Here is a 22427-nt window from a genome sequence, read left to right as displayed (position 1 = left end):
TCCAGACATTGATTCCAAGATTACTTCAAAAAATCACCCAAAACTCCTCCATGCGTTTCTTCTGGAATTTCTCTGATGAATTCTTATCTACTGCTCGATGCGGACTTCGACCAACAAGACGGACACTACACTTTTGTGGAGGAAACTTTCTATTTTGAGACACTTCTTTCACGTTGTATATAAACCGCTAGGTAGGTATTAGCAGGGATAGGGTACGACTCAGAACTCTTTGCGCGCCGCACACGCTGCTACGAGACAGCACAACAAACTATGTAGAAGAAGGTGACTACGTGCAATCGGTTGTGTGCTGCACACTTACGTGTGCTGGAGGCCTGGAGGTCTCCTGTCTCTCGCACTCTGTAGAATGCACTCTTTCTAGTGGTGTGCCGCGACCTAATTTATCGATATTATCGATATCGGTTTTCCAAATTATCGATATCGAAACCATTTCTGTTTTTAATTATCGATATCGGATCCGATATCGGATAATGAAAAAAATATGAAATTTTATTTTATATTCACTTTTTATTTATATTTAGCAGTTTCAGTTTAACCTAGTTTAACTTTTTAAAAGTGAAAATATGAAAATCATGTTCATTTATAAAGACTTTCCGGAAACAAACACCGAACTTGCGTAGCAATTCAAGTAAGGTATTACTTTTTTTGCAGCTTGATACAACAAAGGGAACCCACACTCAAAATATTCTCAGTAAATATGAAAATACTGCTATACAAATTTTTTAATCACCCTCCTCCTGGCCCTTATGGACCCTTAAGTACAAAAAGGTTGACTCCAAACTATGACGTTGAACATAATTGAACCTCGCGTTGAACTATCCATTCATGATAACTCCAAAGCTTTGTAGCACTGCGTCCGATATCGCGCAAGAAATATCGTCGATATCGGTTTTTGAATTATCGAATATCGTATCGATAATTCGGACCCGATAATTATCGATAATATCGGATTTATCGATATCGGCACACCCCTAACTCTTTCTGGGGTCTGGTACGTTTGGCATAAGGCCGTTTGGCATAATGCCATTTGGCATAAGGACGTTTAGCATAAAGGACACTTGGCATAAAGGACATTTGGCATAAAGGACGTTTGGCATAATGGACATTTAGCATAAAGTACGTTTGGCATAAAATGATTTCAGTAAAAAGTGAACTACATACTTAACGTAAAAGAAGGATAAGTATACAAAAGAAGGATAATACATTATAATGCATTAATTTTTATGGATATATTATGCAGACAAGGATGATTTGCTGGAAAGAACCATTACCGGAATCCAAATTGCTTGTATCGATGAAGAACAGCCTATATACAAAAGAAGGAACATTCCCCTTCCGAAAAAAAATCAAATTCATGGAAGCAAAAGGTTATTTCGAAAATAAGAGATCCAATATAATGCACCAACAACAAGTTTGCCTTCTTTCCCTTGAAGGCTGTTCTTTAATTTTTCTCCAGAGGGAAAATATATTTCACATATTCTTTATGCCAAACGTCCTTTATGCCAAACGTCCCTGATGCCAAATGTCCTTATGCCAAACGTACCAGACCCCTCTTTCTGTGCGTATCGCTGTGCTCTATGCAAGATTGGTGAAATTTCAAATCCAACGATTTGTCACGCACAATTACGAAAGCTCTCACTCATACGTCTCTGTCTCTCGGCAAAAACGGGAGACAAGCCCTTCTGACTGTGTATAGCAAAGGCTTGTTTTAGTCCCGCACTGTGCATGCCGACAATCCCTGGGCATTAGCTTTGATTGTCTCGACTCACTGATGGGCTTCTTCAGAAATACTTTCTAAGATTTGTCCGAGAGTTCCTTCAGAGATGCATTCAAAAGTTCCTTCTGGGATTTTTTCCCGCCCAAGTAACATTTTCTAGGCAAATAGACTATAAGAGGTTCTAAGCACCAACAAAACACCAAAATAAAAGGTATAAGGTTTTCAAAACATTACTTGGGAAGTGAACTTTTTAGGACCCCTCGAGGAATTTATTTTGTGATTGCTGAAGAAGATCCTGTAGGATTTTTTAAGGAGTTTCATTTGAGACTCCACAAAGACTTACTTCTGGGAGTTCTCCAGGAATTCTTTCAGCGTTTCATTCAGGAAATAACTCCGAAAGTTTCTTGTACCGACTCACAGTGGAGCACCTAGTATATCAAAACTGATCAAAATTATTTTAACGTATTTTCGCAACCCAAATACAACCTAAATTAGTAATGAAACGTATTTCATAGTTTTCAATGAATTTTATAACAATAAATTCACCTAGCAGTGAGAAACAACCAATCTAACCGACTTCAACAAGATTTTTTTTTTTAAATACAACCATTCCATAGAAAATCGATAAAGTGTGTCTCCGAAAATCGTGATACTTGGTGGTTTTGTAGTTTATCGAAAATAATTAGACCCGTATTTTTTTATTTCATCATTAGGGTGACCAATTTTATGATTGTAAAAATCAAGATTTTTCGAAACCAATTTTTTTTTTCAAAAAATCACAGCTTTTGAACCAGTTGACCGATTTTAAACTTCTTTTTTTTTGCTTGAAAGCTGTTGAATCCAAGTTTTCAGAAAAAATACGTTCAGAGGGCCAAATATTGTTCTTAGGCAAATAATATCATATAATAATAAATTTATCACGATTTTTTTAAAGTGTTGTAACTTTTGAAATCGGAAACATCCGGAAGGTTTTCTTTCTGCATTTGAAAGAGGAACAATAGGTTTATCATACACTAAAAGCAGATTTCTCGGAAACAGCCGGAAAATAAACTTATTTCATTTTGAATGTACGGTAAAGAATTCCATCAAATTTTTTTTTTTCAATATTTTCATATATTGTATGCAAACTTAACGTCAATTTGTTTGGGTTTCAAATTAACAGAATAACAACATTAACCTTCTAATCTAATCTAATCTAATCTCAAACTGACGCAGCCATTACTTGAATGCATCCTGGAAAATGAAGACGTTTTTAAGTCTATCATTTTTCTTGTCTAACAGCCAGGCCAACTGCGCAGCATGTACCGCAGAGAAGATTTCAAGGGATAGAGCGCTTTCAACATAGTCAATATTTGAAAACATTCTACACCTTGAAATCGAGGGGAAAGATGGAAGCGTGGACCTCCCGTACCAAACGCTTCTATATAACGATATAGATATTTAAAGATGTTCGCATATATCAATATGATGATGTGTACGGTGATTTGCTATAAAGATTGATTAGTGCGCCAGCTATGGTGGTAAGATTTACTGAAAAGAGAATAAAGGAATAAGTAATAAATACTGAATAAGGCATAAGTCACTCCTAGTCGTGCACTCGCAGGGTGAAGTCGATCATCGCTCTTGCTCCGGTTCGCGTTAATATTTAGCTTTTTTCCCCACATTATCGTTGTGGTTTTTTGCTACCGTATCGCGAATTACAACGTGCATTGCGAGAAGAAGCTAGAATATCTAGCAGTTTGTTTCCCCGGTTTCAATTAATTGGCCCGGCCCGAAATTAGTTGGGATATCAGCAGCGTCACCAACAATCGCCGCAGCTGAGTACGACGACGTCGACAAGCAACCCAACGAAGCCCATCATCATCTCCATTGTGGCTGGCGGCTTTGTTTGCTGTTTTGCCGTGCCACAGCTACCTATGCAGCGCAGCAGCAGTGAGGGTACCACAAAGCAATAGCTCCCGCAGAATAATTTCACATTGGATGCTGTAGGTATTACATTCGTTTGCTATCTTTTCGCCCGCACTGCCCCCCTCTACCCTCTTGTCTGTCAGAAGGCTATCGTGCACAGTGGTGCACTTACGGTTTTTTTCTAGTTATAATTTTTTTTTTCTCTTCAATTTTTTTTTTATTATTCACGTTTTTTTTCGCTGATTTTGATAAACAGTAAATAACAGAATATTTAGTGTGGCATAGAAATACGGCCAACCTTTTTTTTCTTTTTTTTCGTTATATATATTTTTTTTCGTTACATTTTTTTTCTTGTTATTACTTTATTATTATTATTATTACCATTTTTTTTTGATTTTTTTTTATTCAAATCTTGTATAACTACCTAGTTTTAGTTATTTTCCTCTGGATATTGGTATCAGATATTAATTATTGTTAGGTTGTGTGAGTAGTCCAACTAGTGCCTTGTTTTCTTGTGGTAGAAAAATAGGACATGGAAACAAATGATACTGGCGGGGATTCGCCCGAATTCGTTTTTTCATCTGATGACGAGCCAGCTTCATGCCAGTCCACGGACTCAATAGTCCAAACCCAGAACCCAGAGATCATGGATACTGAAGTAAATGGAAAAGCTACTTCTTCCCTGGTATCTCAAGTAGCTTCTGCTCATCCTGGGAATATTCCAATGGTTACGCTGGTGAACGAAACACGGCCAATAGAGCAAAATCCGCTGAATAGTCTGCCATCTCATTTAAACCAATCCCCAGTATACCCCTCTACTTCTGATTCTTCTTCTAATCCGGCGAATCCCCGTCCAAAAGTTTACCCACCCGGATCTAAGGGTCCATTTCTGGTTTTCTTTCGGCCCAAACCGAACGGAAAAAAACTTAACAAATTACAAATCGCAAAAGATCTAGAGAAATCGTTTCGAGGTATCCTTGAGGTTGACTCACCAAGTCGCGATAAATTGCGCGTTACTGTAAGCGACCGCGACCAGGCGAACAGGATTGCTAACTATGAGCTGTTTTCGAGGGAGTACAGAACTTACCTGCCTAGCCTCGAGATAGAGTGCCATGGAGTGGTCACTGAAGATAGTTTGACTCGTGCCTCCATCTTGGCTGGAGCTGGTGGGTTTAAAAATCGTGCCGTCCCACTGGTTCCAGTACTTGATGCAGTTCAAATGAATAAGGCACAACCCGACGGCTCAAAAAAACCGTCACAATCTTTTAGGGTGACCTTTCCCGGCTCGGTTCTACCAAGCGTTCTCGTGGTTGGGCTCCTTCGTTTGCCTGTTCGTCTCTACGAACCGAAGGTCATGCACTGTGAAAAGTGCCGGCAGTTGGGCCACACCGCACTCTATTGCAGCAATAAACCACGTTGTGGTTTGTGTGGAGAACAACACGCTGAGGGCCCCTGCAATATAGGGCCAAAATGTGCTACATGTGGCCAAACGCCACCTCATGATATAAGTGCATGTCCAAAGTACGTAGAGCGGGAGAAACGTTCTATAAACTCTTTGAAGCAGCGGTCGAGGAGATCATATGCAGAAATGCTTAAAAATATCACCTCGGCTGCTGTACCACCTACCCAACCTCCAACTAACAATAACATATTCGCATCTCTGCCAGATGACGATCAAGGTTCTGACTCTGAGGGAGGTGGAGAGTACACTATAATTGAGACAGGAACGAAAAGGAAGCGTGCTGTTGCAAAACGGCACATGCAACAGCGAGCTTCTCAAAACGTTCCTGTTGCTCAACCAACTCTTCAAACCCCTCTGGTAAAATCAAGAAGTGGCGGAAATACCAAAAAGGTAACGCCTCCAGGTTTTAAATTTTCGGCTGGAGATTTTCCGTCACTTCCGGGTGCATCTAAAACCCCAGTTGCTCCAGTTTTTCGCCCAGAAAGCCAACAAACAAGTCATCAGGAACGCCGACCGAATCCAGTCGACCTATCCGGAAAATTGACTCTCTCTGGGATAGTGGATATCATCTTCGAAACGTTGAATGTCTCACCCACTATTAGAAGTTTGATAAATATGGCACTTCCTTTCGTGAAAACTCTTCTGAAGCATTTAGCTTCAAAATGGCCGATTCTTGAATCTTTCATATCTTTCGATGGCTAATTTGTCCAGTGAGGTCGGAGATATGATCGAAGTACTACAGTGGAATTGTAGAAGCCTAATTAAAAATATGGATGCGTTTAAATTTTTAGTTCACAGAACACGTTGTGATATATTTGCTCTAAGTGAAACATGGCTAACTTCCGATAAAGATGTCTCTTTCCAAGATTTTAACATTGTCCGTCGTGATCGAGGGGATGGATATGGAGGGGTGATCTTGGGGATCAAAAAGCTCCATTCCTTTTATAGAATTGATTTCCCCCCGATGAACGGCACTGAAATAGTTGCATGTCATGTTACTATACAAGGGAAAAGTTTTAGCATAGCCAGTGTATATGTACCGCCCAGCACAAAAGTATCTCGAAGAGATCTTGCGGCTATATGCTGTGCTATGCCGGCGCCATGGTTGATCCTGGGAGATTTTAACGCACACGGAACAGCCTGGGGGTCTTCCAAGGACGACAATCGTGCCACCTTGATATACGACCTCTGTGACTATTTCAACTTGACAATTTTGAACTCCGGGGAAGCAACGCGAATTAAACCTCCAGATCCTCCAAGTATGTTAGACCTCGCAATATGTTCGAATTCACTATCATTGGATTGCACGTGGAATGTAATTCAGGATCCCCATGGTAGTGATCATCTGCCTATCAAAATTTCGGTTACCAATGATGCGTGTCAGGCTCGCCAGATCGACATCGCGTATGACCTCACGAAGCATATTGACTGGGGTAAATATGCCGAGTTGGTCTCCGAGGGCGAGCAGTCAGTTGACGTTCTTCCACCACAGGAAGAATACCAATTCCTGTCCGGGTTAATCGTCGATAGTGCTCTTCAAGCGCAGCGTAGACCGGTTCCCCCCACATTGTGGTGGGATGAAGAATGTACCGGAGCCTATCGCGAAAGATCTGCCGCGTTCAAGAACTACCGGAAGCGTGGCACACGGGAAAACTACGAGCGGTATTCCTCCCTTGACAACAAATTCACGAACCTCGTGAAGGCGAAGAAGCGTGGTTACTGGAGGAATTTCGTCAACGGTTTATCGCGGGAGACGTCGATGCGGACTCTCTGGACAGTCGGAAGGAGAATGCGCAACGCGGTATCGGTTAACGAGGATCGAGAAAGCTCGCCTCGATGGATTTTCGATTTCGCAAAGAAAGTCTGTCCGGATTCGGTCCAAGTTCAAGCGAATATTCGTCGTTATCCACCCGAAAGGAGTGCGATGGATTCACCCTTTTCGATGCTAGAATTCTCACTCGCGCTTCTGTCATGTAACAACTCTGCCCCAGGAATGGATAGAATAAAATTCAACTTGCTCAAAAGCCTCCCAGACGTCGCGAAGAGGCGCTTGTTGAATTTATTCAATCTATTCTTGGAGAGCAACACTGTTCCGGATGACTGGAGACGAGTGAGAGTTATTGCCATCCAAAAACCCGGGAAGCCCGCGTCGGATCACAACTCGTACCGTCCTATTGCGATGTTGTCGTGTTTACGGAAGCTGTTGGAGAAGATGATTCTCCATCGGCTCGACAAATGGGTTGAATCGAACGGCCTTCTATCAGATACTCAATTCGGTTTTCGCAGAGGCAAGGGAACGAGCGATTGTCTGGCGTTGCTTTCTACAGAAATTCAACTGGCCTACGCTCAAAAGGATCAAATGGGTTCAGTATTTTTGGATATTAAGGGGGCTTTTGATGCAGTTTGCGTTGATGTTCTTTCAGACAAACTCCACGAATGTGGGCTTTCTCCGATTTTAAACAACTACTTGTACAACTTGTTGTCTGAGAAGCACATGTTTTTCTCTCATGGAACCTCGGCAACTTCACGAATTAGTTATATGGGTCTCCCCCAGGGCTCATGCTTAAGCCCCCTTCTTTACAACTTTTATGTCAGAGATATCGACGAATGTCTCGTGGAAAATTGCACGCTACGACAGCTTGCGGACGACGCCGTGGTTTCTGTCACCGGACCAAAGGCGGAAGTTCTACAAGGACCATTGCAAGATACTCTGGACAATTTGTCTGCTTGGGCTGTAAAGCTGGGTATCGAATTCTCTCCGGAGAAAACTGAGTTAGTTGTCTTTTCTAGGAAGCGTGATCCAGCCGATCTAGAGCTTCAATTTTTGGGTAAGGAACTCACTCAAGCTCTTTCGCATATGTATCTAGGGGTCTGGTTCGACTCTAAAGGCACCTGGGGAAAGCACATTAATTATCTGTATCAGAAGTGCCAACAACGAATCAACTTCATGCGTACACTCACCGGAACATGGTGGGGAGCCCACCCGGAAGATCTGATAAAGCTTTATCGTACAACGATACTGTCGGTTCTCGAATACGGTAGCATTTGCTTTCAGTCCGCCGCGAAAACACACATCTTGAAGCTAGAGCGTATCCAGTATCGTTGTCTTCGGATCGCGTTAGGCTGCATGAACTCGACGCACACAATGAGTTTGGAGGTACTAGCAGCAGTACTCCCTTTATCAGATCGTTTCGGGGAATTGTCGTTAAGGTTCCTCATCCGCTGTGAGGTGGAAAATCCATTGGTAATTGCAAATTTTGAAAAGCTAATCGAACGAATTCATCAAACAAAATTTATGACAGTGTACTACTCGTACATGACTCTGGAGGTTAACCCTTCTTTGAATGTTCCCAACCGTGATTGCTTCCCAGACTTCTCCGATTCCACTATAGTTTTTGATCTGACCATGAAGGAAGAAATCCGTGGAATCCCAGATCAGCTCCGATCGGAGCACATTCCAAGAATTTTTGCAAGCAAGTTTGGTCATGTAAGCTGCGACAGAAAGTTTTTCACAGACGGGTCTAAAACAAATGATTCCACTGGATTTGGTGTATTTAATGAGATTCATAGCGCCGCCCATAAACTTCGAAGTCCTTGCTCAGTATATGTCGCAGAATTGGCGGCTATACACTATGCATTGGAGCGAATCGCCTCTCTTCCCTCTGATCAATATTTCATTTTTACGGATAGCCTCAGTTCAATTGAGGCTATTCGTTCAATGAGACCGGTAAAGCACTCCCCGTATTTCCTAAGCGAAATACGATCAATTTTGAGTGCTTTATCGAATCAATCATATAATATCACCTTGGTTTGGGTCCCTTCGCATTGCTCGATCCCGGGTAATGAGAAAGCGGACTCGCTCGCTAAGGTGGGCGCTATGGAAGGCGATATTTATGACCGTCATATCGCCTTTAATGATTTTTTTTCGATTGCTCGTCAGCATGCCTTGGCCAGTTGGCAACAAAAATGGGATGCAGGGGAATTGGGCAGGTGGCTACATTCAATTCTCCCACAGGTATCGAAGACGGCGTGGTTCAAGGGGTTGGATGTGGGTCGAGATTTTATCAAGATAACGTGTCGACTTATGTCCAATCACTACTCTCTGGGATCACATTTCTATCGAATAGGGCTCACCGATAGCAATCGCTGTAGCTGTGGTGCAGGCTATCAAGACATCAATCATGTCGTGTGGGAATGTCCCGAATACGGTATTGCCAGATCCGATTTATGTGCATCCCTCAGGGCCCGAGGGAAACCAGAAAAGGAAGACATTAGAGATGTGTTGGGAAAACTTGATCTTGAGTACATGAAGCTTGTGTACGACTTTTTGAAACAAGCTGAAGTCTTCGTTTGATACCCCCGTCTTGTTGTTGCACTTGTCCACTTCGTGTCCCCTCGAAAACCATTTGTTTGTATCGTTACAGGTTGTTTGTCCACTCTACGTTTGACTAGCAGCAACTTCGCCACCCCATGCTGCTGAGAGTCAACGATAAGCCCCAACGTCCCATCCCTTCCTAAAACATTATTGTTCTCCCTAACCTCGACCAAACCGCGAGTTTTACGGTTCCCCAAAACTAACCTAGCAAATAAGTCAAAAGTATGAAATTGTAAAAAAAGTTTCAAATGAATTCGGCTCCGTTATGCCAAAATGGCGCATGAGCCTTAAATAAATGATTAAGTAAAAAAAAAGGCATAAGTGATACGCTCGTTACAGTTACTTTTTTTTTTCAAAAATGATAATATTAAACACTAAAATTACCTGAATACCCCTGAAACAAAAGGTTTATTAGAAACTAAAAACAAATTACAAAATAAAACGTAAACATTACAAAAATACATCAAACTTTAATCTGAAATGCATCAAAATAGCAAGATTAAAATTTGATGCAATGTGGTAGATCTTACACCGTAACGCACCGTTCTAAGGTGATCTACCCACGTTACGAGAAAATACGTTCAGAGGGCCAAATAGTGTTGTTAGGCAAATATTATCATATTATAATAAATTTATCACGATTTTTTTTAAAGTGTTGTAACTTTTGAAATCGGAAACATCCGGAAGGTTTTCTTTCTGCATTTGAAAGAGGAACAATAGGTTTATCATACACTAAAAGCAGATTTCTCGGAAATAGCCGGAAAATCAACTTATTTCATTTTGAATGTACGGTAAAGAATTCCATCAATTTTTTTTTTCAATATTTTCATATATTGTGTGGGATCCTCGATAGTACTTCCCAAACGGTTCCGGAAGTCCGCGGAGAGGGACACTAAATGGCCGCTGCCGTTACAGTTTTCACGCCACTGTTCTGCGCTCTCCATTCCTCACTCACTCACAAACACAACACTTCCAGCTTGCACTCTCAATCAGTACTCTCTGTCACCTGAATATCAAGGTATATACACCAACACTCTAGATAAGATTCACACACTTATGGAGTAGCACTTAAGGTAATTCGTCCAATGATTACAGGGCACCACATCTCGTTTTTTCTCGTAGATGCGGAGTTGACCATCCTGATCATAAACAGTTCCATCAAGGCTAAAAAATCATTCAAAAGCTCCATTACCATTATTCGGTTATGCTACGTCAAATTTCCTAATGCCTGCTTTTTTCTATATTGCAGGTAATCCTAAATGTCAGTTCTGTAGCCAAATTAACTCGTCGCGAGTTTGCAATAATAAAGACATCTACTCACAACTTCATTTTTTTCTAGTTTAAATTTGTAGAGTACTGATCTCTTCATTTTTATCATGTTCGTTGAACGTCAATGATGAACGTTGCTTCCCATGTCATTTGCTCCTATTTTTTTCCAAGTTTTACAACATAAACAACAACTATATGTACCTTTATATATCAACTGTGCTGTATTGTTGTTCACGTCTAAATGATGTATGTGATGTATGTGATATTTATATTCACAACCATACACAGGGCACTACACTGGAATGCTTGTCACACTCTGTTTCTAGGAGATAGCTGCACCGTGTTCTTTTATCTATCTTCCTCCTCTTCTAACAATTTTGCCTCGCGATTTTAAGTATAGGAATTTTATTTCTACTATCCGCTGAAAATTCGACTCAGTTGTTCACAAGAAGTGAGCAAACATAAGCTCAAGGTTCCTGCGTTCCATTCCGTAATACGACGTTATCCTATGGTTATACGAGGTAATACAGCAATGCAACGACGGATTATTTCATTTACGCAACGTGTCATGTTACGCTCCTGAGGTACTATTTCTAATAGCTACTTTACTACGCATGGCTGTGCACTACGTTGCCTTCTCTTCTCGTTCGAAAGACTTAGCAATTCAACTTGGTTTTTACCTCTCGCTCTCGGACACCAAATAGGAGAATTTGCCAACCACTTAAATACTCTCCATCAGAGGAATCAAATTATCTTTAAAGATACTCGACCATACCGGAACTCCATCCAGAAAACGTCATTCATCCCACGTGGATTCCAACCATTTTACTCGTCCCATGTTGAACCACACCTTGCATAACACCTAAGTTGTCTCACACTTTCTACCCTTCGTTCCGCTAGAGCACCTTCTACATATTGAAAAAGTCATTTTATGGATTCATGCAACCGGCCTTGAACCGGCCTCATTCATATAGGAAGTATTCGAATATCTGCTAAAGCGCGATTTATTTCTTCTGCATCCTTCTACTTCTTGGCGCAACGTCACCACTGGGGCAAAACCAGCTTCTCAGATTGGTATTCTGAGTTCTTCCACAGTTATCAACTGAGAGCTTCCACTGTCAATGACCATTCTCCTTTATGATAAGTTCCTGGACCGACCGGGGTCGAACCCGTCACCATCAGTATTGTCATGCTGGACACGCCCCTACAGCTGTGGCTACATGGCCTGTTTTGCATCCTGAGCTGCTCAATTGAGCCAGCCAACCTAAATGCAACTTCCTCAAGCATACCAGGTCCACAGGGCCAAAACTATTCCTTCCTAGGAATGTTACACTAATCAACCTGATCAACTCCTACCAAGCATGACCTCCCAAAATCGCAGACCAACAGTTAGACAGTCTAATCATATTTTCGCTTCAACTTTGTTTACCACTACTTCAACCTTATCCCACAGGCAAACTTATCCCACGCTGTGCTATGCACTGGCCATTCTTTCCAACTTCTTGGATCACTGTCCGTGTTTTTTTTTTTTTCAAACGCTCTCCGGGAGCAAAGCTGTGCTTTACACAAGCCATTTTATACGGTCTCCGGGACCAAGATTTTTCTCTGATTCCGCTCTCCGGGAGCATTGCTGTGCTTTGCACCAGCGTTATACATACGATCTCCAGGACCAACTTCTCGCTCTTCGAGAGCAGTGCTTTGCATTGCGTCAACAGTTTCCGCTTGTCACGGTCTCCGGGACCACTTTAGTTTTTGTACAACGCATTACCCACGTCTTTATGCTCGTCTTTATGCTAACTGCCTTTCCCACTGTCTCCATTCCAACACAACCAAACTAATCTCGAGAACCAGCATAGTGCAGTTGTCCACCTACCGAACCTCACGAAATCTTCCACTTGAGGCGCATCTCTCTTCCGCTTCCACAATCATTCTCCCTTCCTCATTTAGTGCCAAAACAACAGGCACAGACAAGTTTTCAAAACAGCAAAAAATATCCATTGAATCCTTCAGCCGATCCAGTGTTTGCACTGCCTCTTCCAACCTCTGTCTCGCCTTACAAATAAGAATCCCATTCTCGTCGCCACTGTGGGATCCTCGATAGTACTTCCTCAAACGGTTCCGGAAGTCCGCGGAGAGGGACACTAAATGGCCGCTGCCGTTACAGTTTTCACGCCACTGTTCTGCGCTCTCCATTCCTCACTCACTCACAAACACAACACTTCCAGCTTGCACTCTCAATCAGTACTCTCTGTCACCTGAATATCAAGGTATTGCGCGCAAACCCCAAAATTTTATTCCCACCTTTGGGTTTCCGCGCCGAAGACCCAGCGCCAGATTCGGCGACAAAGAAAACTGACAGCAGTCGCCGGACAGTTGGCAATCCTGATATTTGACGGCGGCCGCCCGGTAGTCATGGGAGTGGATTGTTGTCACGCAAATAGATCTTTTCGCTGAAAATGCATGTGTATTGAGTTATTGTTGACAGATTTTCTGCAGTGTTAGTGTGAAATTCAGCGATTTTCTGCAACGTGTAAGCCTTCGCTGGAAGAAAACGTCATGTTGTTCAGCGAAGCAAGGAAAATTTTCAGTGAAAAAAGCAATATATACACCAACACTCTACACGGTTAGATTAAAAAATGCTTAAATGCATAAAAGCTATACTAAAACCATATTCGATCTGCCCACCCTTTGGAATGCATATATTGAGGTATATTCCGCCAATGCATAAAACACATTTATTGCTCAAAATGCATATATTGACAATATTCATTGGAATGCTTATACCGATATTATTTGCAATAAAATGCATAAAAATGATTTTGTTTATTTTATTTATAATTTAAACAAAAAAGACAAGTTTTGACGAAGCAAAAACCAATCAGAAACACTTTATTGCCATTTTACTTATAATAAACTCACTAATTACATAATCAATCATTATTAATCACATTTTATGTTGTGCGCACATGCCGTTGGAAGTATTTGTTGATTTTCACCACCCCCACACTCCTCGTCGAAGTAGTAGAAGCAGAAACATTTATCTGAAAATTTAAACATTTTGAAGGTTTACGTCTTTGAAAAAATGCTAAATGTACTTACCGGAAAGGAATGAACAATTTGGAATCAATAAACTCAGTGGAAAACATGCTATTTATGAGCTTTACAGGAAAACCGCGGACGAACACAACTAATTTTTAACAACGCGATGGCGGCGGCTGTCGGTTGGCCAACTAAAAATTTTTCATAGTCCAATGTGTACAATTAATGACTTGATATTCACTAAAACTTGAATAAATGCCAGAAATCCCTGAAACTGCATATTTTTTATGCATTGCAAAGTTTAAAACGAGTAAATGAGAGATTATTATTTTAAAATAAGCTAAAATGCATAGTTCGTTTTCTCCGTGTAGATAAGATTCACACACTTATGGAGTAGCACTTAAGGTAATTCGTCCAATGATTACAGGGCACCACATATTGTATGCAAACTTAACGTCAATTTGTTTGGGTTTCAAATTAACAGAATAACAACATTAACCTTCTTTAACAAACTGCATCGTTGAATTGATTGACTAACAGTTTTATTCACTTTGTACGGTCAAAACTAGCACGCGGCTAAAATTCAGCTTTACTTAACCTCTTCTGATAAGCGTAAACAAAACATTTGGACACTGCTTAGCTGTCAAACGATTACACGATAACTACACTTGTCAAAAACACGACGGAAACCCCAATTATTTCATTTTGAGTTTTTCCACTTATGATCAGGTTTTGATATGATTTACTCCAATGTGCGACTTTTCGAACCCTCTAAGCAGAATAACTGACACTGAGGAAGATTACAAGTAGTAGTCGAAATACGTGTATCTGTCAAATGATAACCAATTAGGGCGGAATTATTGTCTATCCGGTTGGAATCAAGACCGACATTCAATCAAAAATTGCCATTTTCTTGGTCCACAAGTGTCACAACTGTTTCGCATCTAGTGCGCTGTGTTGCTGACAACAACGGGAAGGATGCGCACTACTTTTGACATGATTTAAAAACGTCGCGAGTTGGCTCGCGTCGCGACTTGATTGTGCGAAGTCCGGTTTGGTGGCGGCCCGACAATAAAAGGTTCGAAAGTTTATTCTGGAGTTCTTCAAGATGCACCTAATGGAATTCCTTTATCAGTTTTTTGTTTAAATTTAGTTTCTTCTCTAGAAGTTCTGTATGGATTTCGTTAAGGTAAAGGTCCCTTGCATCCACTTTCCAATTATTGCAATTTAGATCTATTTTTTGTGAGCACAAATTTGGATATCCGTAAAAGTGGGCTGAAAATGTTTCTCGATAGTATTTGCGAGTGAGCCTCCTAAATAATCAAATTTGTGTTCTTAAAAATTTGAGTGAACTGCACGACGGCTATTGTGGCGGTCATCTTTGGCTTCTAGCAACCGTGTCCTTAAGAAGTTCCTCCAACAATGAGGCATAGAATTACTCAGAGCGTTCATGATTAACGAAAAATTTATTCATGATTAATCATTGATGATTAAAATTTCAATTTCTGTGATTAATGATTAAGATTAATGATTAATTTGATTTTTAGGATGATTAATGATTATGATTAATTATTAAATTTGCTTTTATCTGTGAATAGTGATTATGATTATTGATTAAAAATGGCTAATTGATTAAAAATCATGATTAGTCATGATTAATCAATCACAAAACACTGTAAATGATTAATTAAAAATTAAATTTGGGTTATTAAAAATAGTGAAATTTCAAATATATAGTTTCCTGTTCCCAAATAGAGCGCTTAAGTAAAATTCCTCCTTTTTCCGCAAGTATTTTTGACAACTGAGGCATTACTTCCTTACTTCCTTACGGAATAATAGACAAAATAATGGACTATTTTCCGCAAAGAAAAGTGACAGCTCTATTTGAATTGCATGGGAGATATTACCGATGTTACACTTTGCTTGCCGCCTGCGAGCTGCTCAAGTAAATTTGAAGTGGAATCATTACATGCATACTTGACCATTACTTGTCCTATCTTTTTGTTCAGTACGTACAAAGTGGAATCTAGCCTTAGAAATGTATCTCTGTATTGGCTGGGGGTGCATAAATTAGAACGGGCATAAAAAGAGGTTGTTTGTGTATAACTTATGTCAGGGCTTTAATGAGCGAATGTAGTTCACCAGGGGTCTCCAGTTAGCCTAGTGGTTAAGACTATGGATCGCCAATCCGGAGACGGCGGGTTCGATTCCCGTTCCGGTCGGGAAAATTTTCTCAACTCCCTGGGCATAGAGTATCATTGTGCTTGCCTCACAATATACAAATTCATGCAATGGTAGGCAAAGAAAGCCCTTCAATTAATAACTGTGGAAGTGCGCAAAGAACACTAAGTTGAAGCGAGGCAGTCCAAGTCCCAGTGTGGACGTAGAGCCAGAAAGAAGAGAAGAAGTTCACCAGAACAGATCTTGCTCCTGGAAATTTGAGATGGGGCCAAGGGGATTTCCAGGAAGTTCCAGTTTTGGGCGATTTCAGGAGCATTTTAAGGGCGAGTATGAGCATTTCAATAGTATAAAGAACATTTCAGAAAGTTTCAGAGGCGTTCAAAGGGGTTTACGGGTTTATTCAAATTGATTATGATGATTGCAAGGAAGTTTCAATGGGATTACGGAGGTTTCAAGGGCGTTTCGAAGCATTTCAGATAGGGTCATATCATGGGAGTTTTAGGAACATTGTGGGGCTTTAGGGACATTTTAAACGGAACTAAGGGAATTCAAGGGCGGTCCAATGAGCCTCTGTATGTTAAAGGGGTGTTTCAAGGCATTTCCGGGGCATTTCAAGGGGTTCCGTTAAGAGGTCTCTGAAAATCCTCTGAAATTTTATGAAACGCCTCTCAAATCCGCCTGAAACCCTCACGGACCCCACGTAATTCACCTAAGACCGTCCGGAAGCACCGAAAACGCCTACGTATCGACTCTAAAACTCGTCAAAAATAATCAGTAATCCCATAAAATCCCCTCGGACACCATGTAACGCATCAGAGACCCCCCCGAAGCACATAAAACGCCCATGAACCCCATGTAACGCACCTGAGACCTGCATCGAAAACACCTCCGTAAAGCCTCCAAATCTCGCAAAGAATAATCTGAAATTTCCTGAAATGCCCTGAAAACCCCATCGGCCTCATGTAACGCACCTGAGACACTCCGAAACCCCCGATAGCGCCTGCGTAATGCCTTTGAAACCCACCGCAAAACCTCTGTCTTGAAATGCCTCCGAAATCCCCTTGAAACCACCTCTGAAAACCACCGAAAATCCTCTGATATTTCCTGAAATGTCCCCGGAAACGCCCCTAACACCTGCTCCAAATATCAATAACCTCAGCTTGACCTCCAGGTGCTCCCCTTGAAACTCCTTTGGATCTCCTGAAACGCCTCTAAGACCTTCTAAAAAGCCCCTGAGACTTCCTGAAAGCCCCTAGGACCCCCTAAAATGACCTTTACCTCAAGATACCCCCAGAAACCCCCTGAATCCTTCGAAACACTCATGAGACCCCTTCAAACCCCTTGAGTCCTCCTTAAAAGTTTTGCGGGTTTTACCGGGTTTTTTCGACTTTTTTCGGCTTTTTTGTGGTTTTTTCGGTTTGACAAAACTAGTGTCGCTCCCCCCGATTGTTACATAAAAATCCAATGTAAATGTATAGTATAGCGAATCATTTCATTACAATACACTTTATTGTAGCTGGTACACTGTATGGTGCAGAAATGGTTTTCACCAAACACCCTATGGTTCGTTAGTTTTTATCCGGGAAGTCTGTCCACATATATGGTCCACTTGTCCACTGTCCACTTATAAGGCTATAGCCTTAGCGGTTTCCTTGTTCCGAACTACTCCTAGGCACTCGTCTCCAATAAATCCGACAAGCCTAGATTTTGCTCTACGTCAATTTTTAGAACATTTTTCCTTCTAGCAATACCTTCAGCAGGCACATCCGCTTCGAGTACTTCCGAAACAGCAGCAGCTTCCAAAAACAGTTTCACTCCTGTAGTAATACAGGAATTACTGTTTTGTGGTATTTGACAGAATGTCCTTTATTCTCTCCTCACAAAGTCAAGGCCTACTTACAATACTTAATCTAAGTATTGCTTTTTTCACTGAAAATTTTCCTTGCTTCGCTGAACAACATGACGTTTTCTTCCAGCGAAGGCTTACACGTTGCAGAAAATCGCTGAATTTCACACTAACACTGCAGAAAATCTGTCAACAATAACTCAATACACATGCATTTTCAGCTAAAAGATCTACAACTCTGAACGTTTTATTTTCTAAGTTGGTTCCTGTTATGTATTCACTTGTGATCACGCTTGTGAATCTAAGACCCCTTCACAATTCTTTTAAGAAGTTTCTTTCTTAGAATGTTCTGCTGCTGGGTTTATTTTAGAATCCTTTTTTCAAGTATAATTATTCGATCTTCCATTTATCCGCTGCCATTAACGAAATGGGTTGTACCTTCTTCTGAACGCTATGAATTTCTAAAGGTATACGTTACGCTACAGTTCCGTCCAGCTGGGGAATTCCGGCACCATCCTTTACCGAGGAGCCCATATAATCTAAATCTAAAGGAATTGGTCGGACAGAAACGAGAACGCAGTAAAACTTGAACAGAGAAAAACGGTTTATTAAAACGTAAAAAGCAAGTGGTCGCTACGAGTGATTGTTAAATGCTAATGTAAAAAAAATGGCATGACGATCATTTCAAAAACTTCGCCTACTTAATTGGGTTTAGTGAATAAAATATTGCTATTTTCTATAGCCTAATCGAAAGAGCTCATTTTTCTGAGTATAAATTGATTCTATTGCCTTCCAATTCCTTTGTTTTGATGGTTAAATAAACAAAACAGTTTTAATTTCCGTGGATAGAATGACAGTTCAATCGATAAAATGACAGCTCACCCCGAACAAAAATAAATCCCCATCAAACTTTAAAATGCATTTCAAAAACAGTTCCCGGCCACCAAAAATAATGAAATTTTGGTATTCGACTAATGTTTGGACGGAGATTCCGATTATGAAATGATCTAGGTAATCCTAAAGAACCCAATGATCAATACCAGACATCCTTGAAGAAACTGCTGGATCAATCAAAGAAGGCGCTTCTGGAGAAATTCCGTAAGTAACATTAGAAAGAACACCTTTGAGAAATCTCAAAGGAAACTTCTGAAGGAAAAGCATAAAGAATCCATAGAGGATTCCTAGAAAGAACTACTGCAACCATACTAGAAGTAGCACCTTTTTCCGACATCCCCTCCCTTATAGTTACACCTGGAGATCGTCACTACATGAGACAGCATCTACCACGTTTTGATTGATGTATGGCACTTCTCCGACAGTTGGCTCTACACTGAAAGACGGCTTGCGGTTGAAATTACTATTCTGAGGGTCAATTTAAATACACAACGCCACTAAATTTGTGCAGACTGAATTTCGTTTCATTTCAACAGATTAATGTTTTCAATTTTACCATGAGCCCGATTTACAATTAAAAAAAGTTTCTGTTGGCAGCCGGATTCGAACCAAGAACCTTGAGATCACCAGGCTCGCACGCTACCACTCGGCTATCGAACCGGTTGATTTGAGAGGAAACAAAACGCACACAAGAAGCGTTTGTTGGTCGATGATCACGTTTTGTCATGGTAAATTTGAAAACATTTTTATGCTGGTCATTACCGCAAGCCGTCGTTCAGTGTAACATCGACTCTAACCACTACGTGCTGGCAATGATCAAACTGTGCCCAAAACTCTTTGTCATCAAAAGTGTGTGAAAGAAGCTACCAACCGGATCTAGCCATTGTATACGTGTCGAACAGAATTGCCAGACAAGGGCGTAAGTTCGATGAGGTTCCTCTTCAGGATTAAATACTCCAGCAGCCATCAACGACGCAGCCGAAAGCCGTGTGAAGCGGAGCTGAGAAGAATGCAGCGCGGGTGGTAATGCTGCAGCACGGAACCCGACAGAATGTGAAACGATACTAACAGATGCGGAAGCAGGAGATTCGCCTTTTTCGAAGTTTTTTCGTCATTTGAGCGAACTGCGAGGAAATGAAACCGCAGGGCCATTCCCAAGAAACACACAAGACCAACAAATTATCTTACTGAACGAAGTTAAGGTTACCGTTCAAGAGCCCAAGAACCATAAGGCAGCTGAAGAGGATGGTATTTAAGTATGTTAGTAAGGATTCATCAGTATGTTCACAGTTCACACGACTTACGACAGATCCTAGCGAGTACTCATGTCTGTTTGAATCTCCTCTCTATAGAGTAGAAATAAGAGAGACTACCTTAATAAATAAGAGAGTTGCGGATAGGAGACTAAAACTGTAACAACATAAGAAGCAAGAGGCTTTTTCTATGTAGTTATTAAAATGAAACCAATAAAAAAAGATACAAAACTTTCAAATGGCTTTATTCTTATGTTATCCGAAAAATCCAAAGCTGTCTCAAGTCACGAAAGCACTAAACTCCATTCCATCCCCTTTCCGATCTACTTACAGAGAGCCTATCTACCGGTCGCACAGGCATCAATACCAACGCATCAACAGACTCAGAGTAGCTCAGCGGAACAGCTCACACTTTTTAGGCTTAAAGTATTATCCTAAGCAGAAAGACAAAGTTTATTCGTAGTTTTCCAACGTTAAGGAAAAGTAACAAATTATGTATAAGATTATGGTTTTCAAGTGATGTGCTTCAATAGCAACGGATGACGACTTCTGTGGCACATCACTTCCTCATATTTACTAACACGCACTAAAAACGCGAAACACTGTTAAACGTAGCAACACGTCTTAGGTTTAAGAAGAACAAAACGATTCCTACTCTAAAGCAAACTCACGGGAGAGTTTGGAAACCTTCTTCCCAGTGTCTTCCTATCACTACTTTTAAAAATTTTAACCTATCGTGTCCTTGATTTTATGATTTACACCATGTTATACCTAATAGATACCCAACCACCAAGCAAATGTTGTCGAACAATCAGTCAATGTGTGATTTCTTTTGTTACATCATGTTTTACCAAGAAGTCGTTTCGTTCCACGGCGGCAATTGATGACCCCACTGTCGAATTTTATATCAATGTCTTGTCGACCTATTCGTTTTTCCTTTAAAATTTTTAAAATAATCATATTTGTGCCCTACCTTTCCTAGACCGACTTCCCAAATCCCAATTGCCATATTCTTTGTTCGGTGCAATTCTCATCTAGTTTATCTGTTTGATTTCGATTTGGTCGGTTGCTTTAAATAATTGTTGTTTAGTACAAGGGAGCGTCCATAAATTACGTCACGCAAAAAATACCCATTTTCAACCCCCCCTCCCCCCTATGTCACACTTTTTGTATGAGAGCTCTGGAATTTTTGTATGGGTTGTCACACTTTACTCAACCCCCCCTCCCCCCTAAAAGCGTGACGTAATTTATGGACGTTCCCCAATTACAGCCAACCCTTCATAACTGAACATTCGAAAGAACTTCAAAGCAGGAGTTGAATAGAGCTATAGAAAAATTCAAGTTGTGTGGAGTTGGCTGTATCTTTTCACCTAATACGATTAGATGATAAGTATGAAAGATGGGAGTACCTCAAGTTTTTGATTTACCTATTTTTTTTTTTCTCCAAGAATTAACACTAAATTGTTTAACATCGAAGAATTTAACAACGAGTTGCAAACGCTCAACTACACGATGTAGCTAAAAAGTGCTATTTATAGTGCTTTCTAAACAATTTTCTTCAAGAGAAGCAGGAAGGTGATTTATGATTAAAATTGATGAAAATATTTTGTTTCAATACATAGATAACACATAAATAATGAAATGATTTTTTTAAATACTTAAAAATTATGAAATACAAATACATTCTCCAATGAAATTACAATGTAGTTGAACTAGTTATCACATACTCCTTCGCATCGCATTATTATTAATTATTTTAAATGCTGAGAAGGTCTCCAGTTAGCCTTGTGAATCGCCAATCCGGAGACGCCGGGTTCGATTCCGGTTCTGGTCGGGGACTTTTTACGATTTCCCTGGGCATATTTACTGTATCATTATCTTTGCTTCAGGAAGTCACGCAATAGAAAGCAAAGAAAGCCCTTCTATTACTAACTGTGGAAGTGCTCAAAGAACACTAAGTTAAAGTGAGGCAGGCCGAGTTCCAATGGGAACGTAGAGCCACAAAGAAAGAAAATGAAATGCTGAGTGTGGTTAAAGTCAAGATCACAAACGATGTAGAAACTTTGTCTGCGATTCGAGCACTTTATTTTGATCCCTATTAAATAGTTCCACCGGAAAATCAGGTTTTCACGCCTTTCTAAACCTATTCCATTTCACTATACGTATGGTCTCGTCGTACACACTAAGATTTTTTCGCCGAATCTCGGCAAATAATTTGCCGAGATTGGCACCGCCGAGTGCTCGGCAATCATCTCAGCAAAAAATGAATTTACCGGGATCTCGGTAATCGCAAAACTGGTAGCTGTCACTTTTTTGCCGATATTCTCAGTAAACCAAATTACTGAATCTCGGCATTTTTTATTTGTTTTGATTGCGTTTAAAAAAAAAGAAGAAAAAGAACATAAACAATATTAGATTCAATGAAAAAGTAAGAAAATCAAAATGTTTCATCATATTTATTGCTT

General features: G+C 40.5%; 1 protein-coding gene across 2 annotated transcripts in view; it reads left to right on the top strand.

The window, feature by feature from the left end:
* LOC109417254 (cellular tumor antigen p53) overlaps positions 1-21051 on the top strand; it is a 49957-nt gene extending 28906 nt beyond the window's left edge. For both annotated transcript variants that reach the window (XM_019691367.3, XM_062842698.1), the window contains exon 6: positions 20296-21051. In XM_019691367.3, the coding sequence (XP_019546912.3) occupies positions 20296-20354 (59 nt within the window). In that variant the 3' untranslated portion in view covers positions 20355-21051. The remainder of the gene's footprint in view (positions 1-20295) is intronic.
* The last annotated feature ends 1376 nt before the right edge of the window (positions 21052-22427 follow it).

This window comes from Aedes albopictus, chromosome 1 (assembly GCF_035046485.1).
Source record: "Aedes albopictus strain Foshan chromosome 1, AalbF5, whole genome shotgun sequence".
NCBI lineage: Eukaryota > Metazoa > Arthropoda > Insecta > Diptera > Culicidae > Aedes > Aedes albopictus.
This window is presented reverse-complemented; position numbering and strand designations above follow the sequence as displayed.